The sequence below is a fragment of the Dasypus novemcinctus genome, chromosome 1 (genome assembly GCF_030445035.2).
Source record: "Dasypus novemcinctus isolate mDasNov1 chromosome 1, mDasNov1.1.hap2, whole genome shotgun sequence".
Classification (NCBI taxonomy): domain Eukaryota; kingdom Metazoa; phylum Chordata; class Mammalia; order Cingulata; family Dasypodidae; genus Dasypus; species Dasypus novemcinctus.
Genome location: NC_080673.1, coordinates 182,920,608 through 182,932,726, shown reverse-complemented (window position 1 = coordinate 182,932,726; position 12,119 = coordinate 182,920,608). Strand labels below are relative to the sequence as shown.

General features: G+C 48.0%; 1 protein-coding gene across 2 annotated transcripts in view; it reads right to left on the bottom strand.

The window, feature by feature from the left end:
* Positions 1 to 12,119, bottom strand: part of SEL1L3 (SEL1L family member 3) — a 103,500-nt gene that overhangs the window by 78,173 nt on the left and 13,208 nt on the right. For both annotated transcript variants that reach the window (XM_058300163.2, XM_058300158.2), the window contains exon 2: positions 10,254 to 10,824. In XM_058300163.2, coding sequence (XP_058156146.1) covers positions 10,254 to 10,824 — 571 coding nt within the window. The remainder of the gene's footprint in view (positions 1 to 10,253; positions 10,825 to 12,119) is intronic.

The following is a 12,119-nucleotide window of genomic DNA, read 5'->3' as shown; positions in this document are numbered from 1 at the left end:
GAGGTGGAGCTGGCATTCAAACTCAAGCAGGTTGGTTTCAGAACCCATGCTCTTAAAACGACACCATTTCTTCCATGCAGACTTTCTGCACTTGCTCAGCACATTACCCTACACAAAAATTACTAATCATACCCCGTAAAACTGAGGAGACTTTCACTTTCTTTTGCAGACGTGAGAGAATTCTCTTTGGCCCATAACAAAGTCTTAAAGGGAAAAGTGACATATTTCATCTTTATTTAATACCTACTGCTTTAAACAAGGCTAAGTATGGGTTTTTCTGTTTTCACTTAACTCAACCTTTGAATAAAGATCACTTTTCTTTTCCTTAAAATGGTTCTTAGCTTAAAATGTTGGTGATTAAAGAGTATAAGGAGTATTTTTCCTGGGCTTCTTAGAAAGGGAAGAGTTGACTTCTGTGCAAGGCACCAAATGCCAATGTCAGCACAAATTAAGGCGGCTTTGGCATTGGACATTGGACATCCCAGCTCTTGCTGCCCAACAGTGGGAAAAATGTTTTGATAGAGAACGAGGAATGTATTGAAGCTCCATAGGAAAAATCAAGCTGCTCTTTTGATTTTTCATAAATTCTGAGAGCAGTTTTCAGAATCTCAGGCCCCATGTATATATTTAATAGGATTAAATAAGCAAACTCTTGTGCAGTTGATGTCCACAAATCTACCTGCTTTGTTACCAGTAGAGATGCATATGGAAACTCAAAAGGGTGGAATTGTCGATTCCAATAGAAACACCTCAAAACTTTTTTTTTTTGCAATTTGAGATCAATTAGGGTACACTGGACTGGCTGATCAGTTATGGATGTAGGCACAGGGCAGTTAGCGAGGAAATACTACAAGAAGGTCTTTGGAATCTGGGAGGAAATCACCAAGAGGTTGACATTGGCTCAGCTTGGGCGGGTCTTCCATGTTCAGTGGAGCATACGAGACCAGGGGGCTAACTTGAACCCCTTTGAATTCTTCCACTGGTGAATGCTGTTCTCTAGTGAGTAGAAACATTTATCAAAATGAAGGGGATTTGATTCTGCCCCACCCGAGTCAAGTAAAAAGGAGGTTTCCAAAGTAGGAGTTAAAAGTGAATGTTGATGAGCCTCTCCTGAATCCAAGGATCAAAGTGAAGTAGGTTGAATGGGAGAAGCTGCCGCAAAAGACTGTGGAGGGAAAAGCTAAGACCCAAAGATCTAAAACAATTTTACAAAAATACAAACCTTTTGTTCTCAGCAAAACCAAAGTAATGGTGATGTTCTTGTAAAATCTGCAGCTTCAATAGTTCTGTGATTTGGAGTCCTTTCATAGTTTTCCCTCAGTATAATATTGTCTTCCCATTACAATCAGAAGTAATTAACAAGAATGTAATTTTTGGAGCTGGAAAGGACTTTAGAATTCATCTGGTCCAGGTTTTTCTTTTAGTAACAACTTTGATAAACTGATCGGACCTGCTTGGAGTACTGTAATCGCTTAGTCATGTCTGCCACAGGTAGCAGAATGGGGAGTAACAGTACCAGTGCTTTCCACCATTAGTGGATTTATGGGTAGCAAAACTTAGATGGAAAGAAGTTAAGTGGTTTGCCTAATTTCCTCTAGAACGTAAGCTCCATGAGGAGGGGGGCTTTACTTCATTCACATTCCAGTCCCAGAGCTTAAAAGAGTGCCATGATAGGGCTACATAAATTTTTGGTGAATGAGTGAATGAATGAATGAGTGAATACAGCTGTAGCCAAGTCAAGATTTGAATCTGTCTTCCTTTCTCTCCTCACTTCCCACAATTCTGAATGTGCCCCATGCTGTGTAGGCCACATAATAATCTCTCTTCTCTCAGATTCTTCTCCAAAATCCATTTCATTGACTTTGCTTAAGTGATGAAGTCAGACAGGAAAAAGGTATCAAAACAGAAAATGCCAGAAAAACAGTTTGTGTTCAGAACCCATCCCTTGACTTTTTTTTTTTAGAGTTTAATTCCAAACCCCTGTTTTGTTGTCTGCACTCGCTGTCTGCTCTATGTGTCCATTCACTGTGTGTTCTTCTATTCTGCTTGTCTTTTTTTCTTCTCATCTTTTCTCTTTAGGAGGCACGGGGAACCGATCCTGGGACCTCTGGTGTGGGAGAGAGGCACTTAATTGCTTGAGCCACCTCATCTCCCTGGTCCGCTGCGTCTCTGACTGTGTCTCCTCTGCATCTCCCTTTGTTGCGTCATCTTGCTGCAGCAGCTCTCTGTGGTGCAGGCCGCCAAACTTCCCTGGTGCGGGCCAGCTTGCCTTCACCAGGAGGCCCTGGGGAATTGAACCTGGGGCCTCCCATATGGTAGACGGGAGCCCGGTCGCTTGATCCACATCCGTTTCCCGCCTTGGCCATTCTGTGTGTTTTATTTCCTCAAATTTTATTTCTAATTTTTTCTATTTTTATATTTTTTTTAATTCCCAAATTTTAGATCAGGAAGAGGCCTGAGACATTAATGGTGCAAACCCTCTCATTTTGGACACAAGAAAACCGCTGCCAGGCACACAGCTAGTAAGAAAGAGGCTCAGCTATGACTCTGCCCCGGGACTTCCCAGTACAAACCAATGGGCTTTCTATGAAACTGCACTGCATCTCACGCAGCCATCCAGAGAGAAGTAGGCTGATATTCAGAGTCCTTCAGAGCCACTCTGGGCAGCTGGAGTGGTTGTTAAACATTGACGTGTTTCCATATCTTAACTCATCATTGATACCTAATCCTCCAAGGATTCACTGCCCACCCCACCCATCCTTTAGGGTGGAACCCAGCTCAGCAGGGATCTCCAGCCCTACCTGGTGAGGTGCACCCTGGACCTCTTACTGGGTAAGGATTTTGCAGTTCACCCCTGCGTGGGGGAAATCGCATGGCTCATTCTGCGGTCAGCCAGGTGATCAGAACCTGGACTCCGACTCCCTGCACTGAGGACGATCCCATTTCCACGTTCACAAAGCCCTACTCAGGATGTGTTTCAAACGTACCACAGAGATGCAGCCAAGCTCCTCAGCCCGCAGGGGGAGAAGCTGGAGATAAACTTGACATAAGGAAAGTCCATGACTAAAAGCCTATAAGTGGAACCTGGGGGGAAAGAAGTTAAATGTTTCCAACCCGGAGAAATCAAGCTAGAGTGCAGGTAACTTTGAAAAGCTCCCCAAACCCAGGACGCTGAAAAGGCGATGGCGAGCAGGTATTTAATCTTCTTTAACGCTAAAGCCAGAGAATGGAAACCTCCATTTGCGATCAGGTGTGATTAAAGTGAGAACTTCACCCAAAAAGGATTCGAGGTGGTGAAGTGAGTTACTAAGAAAGTCTGTGGAATATTCAACACTGGGGGTATTAAAAATAAAATAAATTCCACTCCAAAATAAATTCTCCAAAAATCCTTTTATGTGTGCACAAAGACAAGGATGTTCAGTGAAGCCTTGTCGTTCAGAGAAAAAGACTAGGAATGACCCGCATGGCCAGCGGCAGAGGACAGGTGAACTCAGCTGGGGCCTGGCCTGCCGTGGAAAGGTCAGCAGCTGTTGAGAAGAAATGGGTTGCACAATATGCACCGATACAGGGGAGTCTTGATTGTAAATGCATACAGAGTAGAGTTTATAGTATCCTCCCATCTGAGCATAAGAAAGGGGGATATAGATCTATTGAAAGTCAGCCCCTGGGAAGCGGATTTGGCTCAGCTGATAAAGCGTCTGCCTACCACATGGGAGGTCCATGGTTCAAACCCACAGCTTCCTTGACCCGTGTGGCGCTAACCCATACACAGTGCTGATGCATGCAAGGAGTGCCGTGCCACACAGGGGTGTCCCCCGCATAGGGGAGCCCCCTGCGCAAGGAGCGCACCCTGTAAGGAGAGTCGTCCAGCGCAGAAAAAGTGCAGCCTGCCCAGGAGTGGTGCCGCTAACACAGAACTGACACAGCAAGATGACACAACAAGAAGAGATACAGATTCCCGGTGCCGCTGACAAGAATACAAGCAGACACAGAGGAACACACAACGAATGGACACAGAGAGCAGACAACTGGCCGGGGGCGGCAGGGGGAGGAGGGGAGAGAAATAAATAAAAAATACATCTTTAAAAAAAAAAGTCAGCCCTGGACATGAGGGTTTGTAATAAGAAAAAAAAAAAAAAAGAGAGAGAGAGAAGATATCAACCTAATGCTCACATATGCACAGAACATTTCTGGAAAGAGACTCTACAAGAATCTCTTATTACTAGGTTTGCCCCTGGGAAAGGGCTGAGAGGGAAGCTACTTCTCCCCATAAACCCTTTACACTATTCACATTTTCTAGAAGGTACATGTACTACTTTTTCCATTAGAAAAGAAGAGAACAACATTTCGGAGCATTTCCGTGCAGGCAGGGAGAAGCAGCCATCCCGGGCTCCCTGCCCTGGTCTCCCAGTGCGCTGCAGTGCGGCCCATCGGCTTCAGAGGCAAAGTCCAGGGGACGAAGGAGGCAGGATGACTCACCCTGGTAAAAATTCCACTTGAGGAAATCATTCCTTCTAAAGTAGAAGCTGGGTTAGGGCCCATTAGCATATCTCAGAGAGGAGGCATAGCCAAGTCGAAAGATTCAGAAGGCTTGGACTCTGGTTAAACAAGCTTGGGTGCTCCCCTAAGTAAAGAGAGGATGAGAATAACCCTGTCGTTCCCATGGGACTATTGTGAGGGTTAAATGAGACCATGTGGATGGAAAAAGGTGTTTTGAAAATCGTAAAGGGCAATATAGATGTTAGACATTAATTGTGTTATTACTGAAGAAGTCAGGTTAAGACAAGTTACTGGGAGAAAAAAGGAACCAAGTCTGGTGTTTTTTCTCCTAAAAGTGCCAAATATATAACTTTTACGATCACAAAAGGTATAATCGCGGTGTGTCATTGATTGACGAGTCCATCCGCATAAACTGATCATTTCTCAGGCACAGGTAAATCCTGGCTTCTACACTTGACTTAACCTTCCGTCATTCTGTGGTCATGGCATTGCATTATAAGAAATCACACTCCCTATCCATTGGCTCTGAAGATGAGAATGAGGTTTCAGTGAAAGGAAAAGAGACTGGAAAAGAGGGAGGCTGCCATAGTGCATTAGAGTTTCTGATCTGAGATCAAAGAAAGGTTCACAAAGCTAGAAGCTAGGGCAGGATTTTTAATGCCCCTGGCATGGTATTTAAGAGCATCCAAAGTGTGGCCCTAACCTGCCCTTCCAGGCTTATTTCCTGAAGGACCATCTCACACCTGCGATTCTGCCTCTATGAATAAACAGAGGCTGCTCTGCACGCATCCACCCTGGGCAGACACTGGCAAGCAGGCCACATGGCACTCTCCTCGCTAAGCACAGGCTCAGCCCCAGAAGCTTTCTCAACACTACGCCCAATCAACCGGAACTGGCACCTATATGCCATCTCGACACACCAAAGCCGAGAGCTCGCCGCTGTTTGCCCCTCAGGCGGCATTTCCCCACAGTGCCCCGGCTCAGGCGTTCCCTTCTGCCTGCCCGCCTGGCCTCCACTCCTTTTCTGACGGTGAAAACTGCTCGGCCTTAAAGTCTCTGTTACTCTGTCAAGTCTGGCAAAGGGCCCGGCACATGGTAGGTGCTCAACCAGTCATGGCTTCACTGAGCGTGACATGGGGGGGCTTCCGACAGGGGCTCTGGGAGGCCGGGGGTTAATTTGGAGTGTTGCCATCAGCAGTGTCTGTTTCTCCTTGTCAGGGCAGGGGAGTGAGGAGAGGTGAAAATGGGAGCTGGTTACTGAAATGCGGGTACCACTTGCCAGAGGCCGTAGAAGGTGGGGGGCGGGGCGGCAAGGAGTGCCTACCCCGGGTAAAGGCAAAGGGATGGGGATCAAGCTCCAACTACGAAGGCGAAGGGACCCTCGCTGGCCAGGAGCCTGCAGCCTGAACCAACTGGGGCTGCAAAATGGGTTCTCCCCGGGAGCCCGTGGCGCCTGCAGAGGCCACCGCAGGGCCCCAGGGAGGGCACTCAGCTGTCCCCCAACCACCTCCCAATGCATCCACGGCGGGAGGGGTACCAGGATGTTGCCACAATGGGACCTTCACACATAAGCACAAAGAAGAAAGCTGTTGGGAAGCGGATTTGGCTCAAATGGTAGAGTGTCGCCTACCACATAGAAGGTCCAGGGTTCAAACCCAGGGACTCCTGACCCGTGCGGAGCTGGCCCACGGGCAGCGCTGATGTGCGCAAGGAGTGCCGTGCCACACAGGGGTGTCCCCCGAGAGCCGCCCGCGCTAAAAAAGCGCAGCCTGCCCAGGAGTGGTGCCGCGCACACAGAGAACTGACGCAGCAAGATGATGCAACAAAAAGAAAACACAGATTCCCGGTGCTGCTGACAAGAATGCAGGCGGACACAGAAGAACACACAGCAAATGGACACAGAGAGCAGACACGGGGCAGGGAGAGGAGAGAAATAAATTTTAAAAATAAACAAATCTTAAAAAAAAAAAAAAGAAGAAAGCTGTCTTCCCCGTGGCCATGAGAACCCCCTCACCACACACCCACCACGTACCAGGCCCTGGGCCCCCAGGACACAAAAGGGAACCCAACAAACCCCGGGCTCATGGGTGTGCGTTCTGATGTGCAGGCCGGACAACAGGCAAATAAACGACTCGATGGAGTCGATTCCAGTGTCAGGTATGGATGGGAGATGAAGGAAAGAAAGCAGGATAAAGGTGGATAGTGATGGGGTGGTGGCGAGGTGGCCGCCGTGTCAGAGAGGGTGGCCAGGGATGCCCTGGCGATGGGGTGACCCTCGAGCCGAGGCGTGAACGGGGAAAGGGAGCAAGCCCCACAGTGGTGCGGAGAGGGGCGTTTTAGGGGGGAGACAACAGTACCTGCTAAGGTCCCAAGGTGAGAGAGACCATGGCTGGGGCAGGTGGGCACGGGGTAGCGTGGCAGTGGGTGGACCACGGAGGCCACGGTAAGGCGTGCAGGTCAATCCTAACTGCAGTGGGAGAAGCCAGGGTGGTTTTTCATCAGGGGACCGTGGGCTCTGGTTAGCCCTGGCTGCTGTGTGGGGGGAGAATGGGTGGGGGGAGGGCAAGGGTAAAGCCAAGAGGGCATTTGCAGGAGTCCAGAGGAGGAGGATGGTGCCTGGGGTGAGGGTGGAAGCCGTACCCGCGGTGAAGAGCTGCTGGACCTGTGACACGATCTGAAAGTGGAGGCGACGGCTGACAGGTGGCAGGGAGGAGGCAAGGGAAGACGTCAGGGCGGGCCCCTAGTCTGGGATGCAAGCCCGTGGCCTGCGGAGTTGCTTTCTTTCTTGGTGGGAGTTCCCGCAGGCATCAGGCACACGTGGGACTTGGTGGGACAATGGATAATGCCCAGCCCCCTCCCCCAAGGAAGCAGGGGACCATGAGGGCGGCCCCAGGCGTGGTCCGGCTGGGGGGCAGCAGGTGCAGGTGTACCCGGAGGCCAGGTGGCCGGGCCTGAGCCCACAGGCTCGGAAGCTGCAGGCTTCTGAGGCCGGAAAGGCTACTCTGCAGGAGCTGGACAAACGCCTGCTGCCCTGCCACAGAAAGCCAGGCCACAGACCTGGTGCGGGTCCCAGCCGAGGAGATCAAGTGCGGGGGCACAAGCGGCCCTCCACGGTATCCTAACCTCAGCACTGGGTGGAGGGGCTCCCAGGACCATGCTCATCTCCCACCAGGGCACAGGGGCCTTGACCGACTCCCTTTCTTAACAAAAAAGAAAATGAAAGCAAGCCAGGGCACTTTGGTGCAGCTGCAGAGCCATCATGGGACACCAGACACTTGACACAGAAAGCGTTCCCCCGAACCCCACATCCGGCTTGGCTTCACACCGTGGCAGGGACCAGCCAGGAAAGGCGGCCCCACGGCTCAGTTGTGCGCCTCACTTATGCCATCTTGTTGTACCAACTCGACTCTTGTTCATCAACAGCCGAATAAAGAAGCCCCCATGAAGAACAAGCCGGAGGCCTGGACCCCTTCCACCCCACAGCTGTCAAGGAGAACAAAGGGGGCGGGCACATCCCATGCAGATGCCAGAGCAGCTCTACTGACTTGCCTCTTAAAGAGAGGGAGAGGAACCCCTTTGGGGGTAAACAAGCTCTGGCTAAGTGTACACAGCCGGTTTTGAGGGTACACAGGACCCCCCTATTTTTGGTGCCATTAACTCTTAGAAAAGGGTTTCTTCTGCATTAGGTTTTCTTCTATTACCCAAAGATAATGCTCTGAAGAAGGGAGAAAAATCTCACTGTTGCTCTTCCTCAGCCTTGTGAGTTGTTAAAAGAACAACAAAAGAAAGAGAAGCTGTCTCACATTTTAAAGGTATGTTCAGGAGCCCTAAGAGCTCAGCCAGTTCATAAATGACTTCATTTGAAAACTTCCAGCCTGCAATTCAGTCATTCTTCAGCGAGAAATATATGATTTGCCAAACATGAAATGGAATCATTAAGCCCTCACAAAGTCGGAGGCAAAGCAAAGCTGGGGCTGCATGAGCCCCGTGCCTCGTGCTCCTTAACAAATTAGGGAGCCTTGTGAAGGCATTCCAGACAGATGCTGGCATGTGGTTCTGCCTGCAAGAGGGATGCACATTGATCATCAAAATGCATGCAGCTCGACTTATTTCAGACATTTCATTCCCCACCCCACCCCCAGCGCACACACAGAGAGAAAGGGGATTTTGTCTTCTCCTAGACATCTCTGTGCGAAGAGCCTCACACAAAGACGGAATAAGGCGAACACAGAACAGGGCTATTAAAATGTAGGACAAATGTATATAGAGCTACACACATATGCATGTGCACACACACACACAACACGATACACACACACATATGTAAAACCTGGTGAAATCCGAGTCAGGTCTGCTGTCTAGTTAATGGTATTAGATCAAGGTCAGTTTCCTGGCTTTGATATTGTGTTATAGTTACGGAAGACGTTCCCTTGGGAGGGGGGAAGCTGGGTGAAGGATGCACGGACTCTCTGCACCCTCTTTGCAGCTTCCTGTGAATCTATAATTATTTTAAAATAAAAAGTTTTAAAAAAAGTCAAACTGGCCTCAGACCAACTATAATACAAGGTTGCATGGGCCCCTTAGGCTTTCATATCTATAGCTGCTTTGGGCAGCACTGAGAAATACCCAAAGCCATTGCTTCCCTGGAGAGGCATCCTTAAGTTATCTTGTCCTACAGCAGTCCTGTTGAAGACAAGGTGTCAGACTTTTCCAGCAGTGGAGTTAAGTGTCACTAGCCCCAGGAATTCCTCCACCCTGGTCAGGAGGTTGTCAAACTTCAGAGTGCATCAGAGCCATGGGAAATTGTTTGAAATGCTGATTCCAGGGCCCTGCCACCCATACATCCTGCTTGAGTAGGGTACGGATGGAGCCTAGGAATTTGCATTTGCAACAAAGGGCCTGGGTGATTCTGTCGGGGCTCAGTATGCACCTAGCAAAGCACTCCATACAAGTGGAGGGTTTCAGACTTCCTTCGGGCCCCAGTATTTGCACTGCAGAGGCTGTGTGACCATGAGGCCCTTAGGATAAAATGCAGAGTTTGGACTCATCGTCATCATTTTTACAATGTGCTAGTTATACGCTAAGCAATTATGTCTCAGGCAATCCTCACCACACTGCCATGAGGGAAGTGTTATTTATTATCCCCATTTTATAGATAACAAAACTGAGTCTCAGAGAGTTCCAAGGCTACATAGGTAGAAAGTGGCAGAGCCAGGGAATGAACCCAGGTCTGTTTGGCTGAAAAGTTCACGCTGTCAACCACCTCCCTGGCTAATGCAAAGGATCCTTCCTCCTCATGCCCCTCCCCCTTCTCATCTTCCCCAGGAGAAAATGCCCTGCTTAAAAATAACTGACGTTTGAGTGGTTAGAGGTTTTTTTTTTTGTTTGAGGAAGGGGGGGAGAGAAGGGAATGGGTAAGCAAGACAAAAAAAAAATTTGTCCTGGTCTTTGAGTGACTCTATTACTCCTTTTCAACCTAAAGCAGCTCTGAACCTCTCCAGGTCTCCCTCCCTGGTCCTCTGCCTCTCCCTCACTCCCTCTTCAGTCCTATTCTCTCCTAATCTTTCTCCCCTCTTCACGTTTTTTCTCCTTTGCCCCTTAAGACCCAAATGAGGCATCAGAGAGGCTTATGGGAGGATCCCTCCATTTCCTGGCTTTCCCTGGCTGCTAATATGAGGATTCTCTCCTGCCACACTATCATGTGACCATCCGCAGAAAGGAGAACGAGGTTCCTCGCAAGGCAAATGACCTACCATTTTCAAGAGGACACTGGGGAATCTTGTTTGCCTGAAGGTTCCAAATATAATCCATGTTCCACTCAAGGCACACCTGATGATCTTTGAAGGGGCGCTCAAAAGGCGGGATTGTCTTCAGCAGAGTGTAATTCTTTGCGACAGCATGTAGCAAGTTTTCCTCCCAGTTAACATTCAGGTCTCCACGACTATATTTGTGAGTAATCCAGGCGCGGAGTATCACCGCAGATACCGAAATGGAGTGCCTGATGAAATAATCATCTCTGTAAACCATGATGCTTGGAAATTTCACATGCACTATTTGTGTCCTGCTGGTGTGAAGATGCTTCTCATTCTTCCACCTTTTTTTATACACGGGAATGCTACTTCTGAACTCAGATGAAACAACTGCTTCCAAATTGACAACACAAGGCTGAGAGCATAAATACTCAACCGAGACTTGAGAAACGTTGCGTACATTTCCTTCAAAGACAGTGAAATAAATAAAGTCTTTATAAGTCGTGCTCTGCTCAGCTCTGGGAATCACCGATGTGGTCAAGGAAGTCTGCTTACCCAAAGACGGCACAAAATTCTGAAAAGAACAAAAAGAAAGAAGGATAGAAAAGGGTTTAAAATCATAATTACAGAGACGTGACTTATTATTTTCCTGGGATAAAAAAAAATATCAGTCTACATAAAGCAATGAATGCAGATGATAAAAGATGTTGAAACCACTACTGATTGGAGAAAAACCAACGCGCACACACAAATGAAGATTAGGCCACATTAAATTCTCTCCCCAGACTCAGTAGCATCTGCTGATCAAAATGTGGCTTTCAAAGCTACGTGGCGATAATTCCAGAGTCGGTTTCCAAATGGAGGAGCTAGTTCACAACAAATCCAGCAGCAGCTGAACTTGCATTAGAGTGAAAAAGAGACAGCCCAGCTTTAGACATTTTCAGATGTCTTCAAATGGTGGTCAGAAGCTTCCAAATCAAAGAGTGAGAGAAAAGTTCAAAGTGCACCCCAGACAGCATGCCAGAGGAATGCCAACATGGGCACTTTCTCTCCGGTAAGTTCACAGCCAGGACAATGCATACATGACGCATGAGCCAGCAGGAGGCCTCGATTGTTCCTAAGCAAACACAGTCAAGCTTGGACCATGGGCTGTGTTTTCTGATTCTTTCACCGTGGATGATGCTGCATATGCCGAGAAAGATTTTAACAACGTGTTTATTTACATAGTTCTTTAAGTGAGGAAGCCCTCTTAATGTGGACATTTCTTCCAGAAAAAATCAGGGAAGTTTGGTCATGAAATCAGGGCAACGTTTTGAGTACGAGACACCGAAACATGGGTGTTAAATGTGAGAGTGTGATGCAGGTATTCAAAACCCAATAGCAAAACGGTAGCTTTAGTTATTTCCAAGGAAGGAAGAAATATGGGCAGATTCCTTTCTTCAGTACAAGGCTTAGGGCTCTAGGAGAAGCAGAGGTAGACAAGATGTGAATCCTGGTAGCAAGCTACCATGTTTCCAAATAACTGTGATACAAGACAGAACTTGATAAGGATGCCAATTAAACTCTAAGCAAGCCTTAAGGCAGATGGTCTTAACCTTTTCTATTCCATAGACTCATTTGCCAGGCAGGTAAAAACCACAACCCCTTACTAAGTCCACACTATACCGTGTATTATATAATAAATTACCATACCCACACCAACACGTCTCCACAAGAAAAATGTTTTCTTGAATGTCATTTCAAGATCACAGACCCCATGTTAAAAATCCCTGCCATAAGGGAACATGGCACCAAGTGAGAGTAATTCCAGTTGAAGCCCTGGGACAGGCGTTATGGAAGAAAGGGTATTTAAATTGGGCTTTGAGGGAA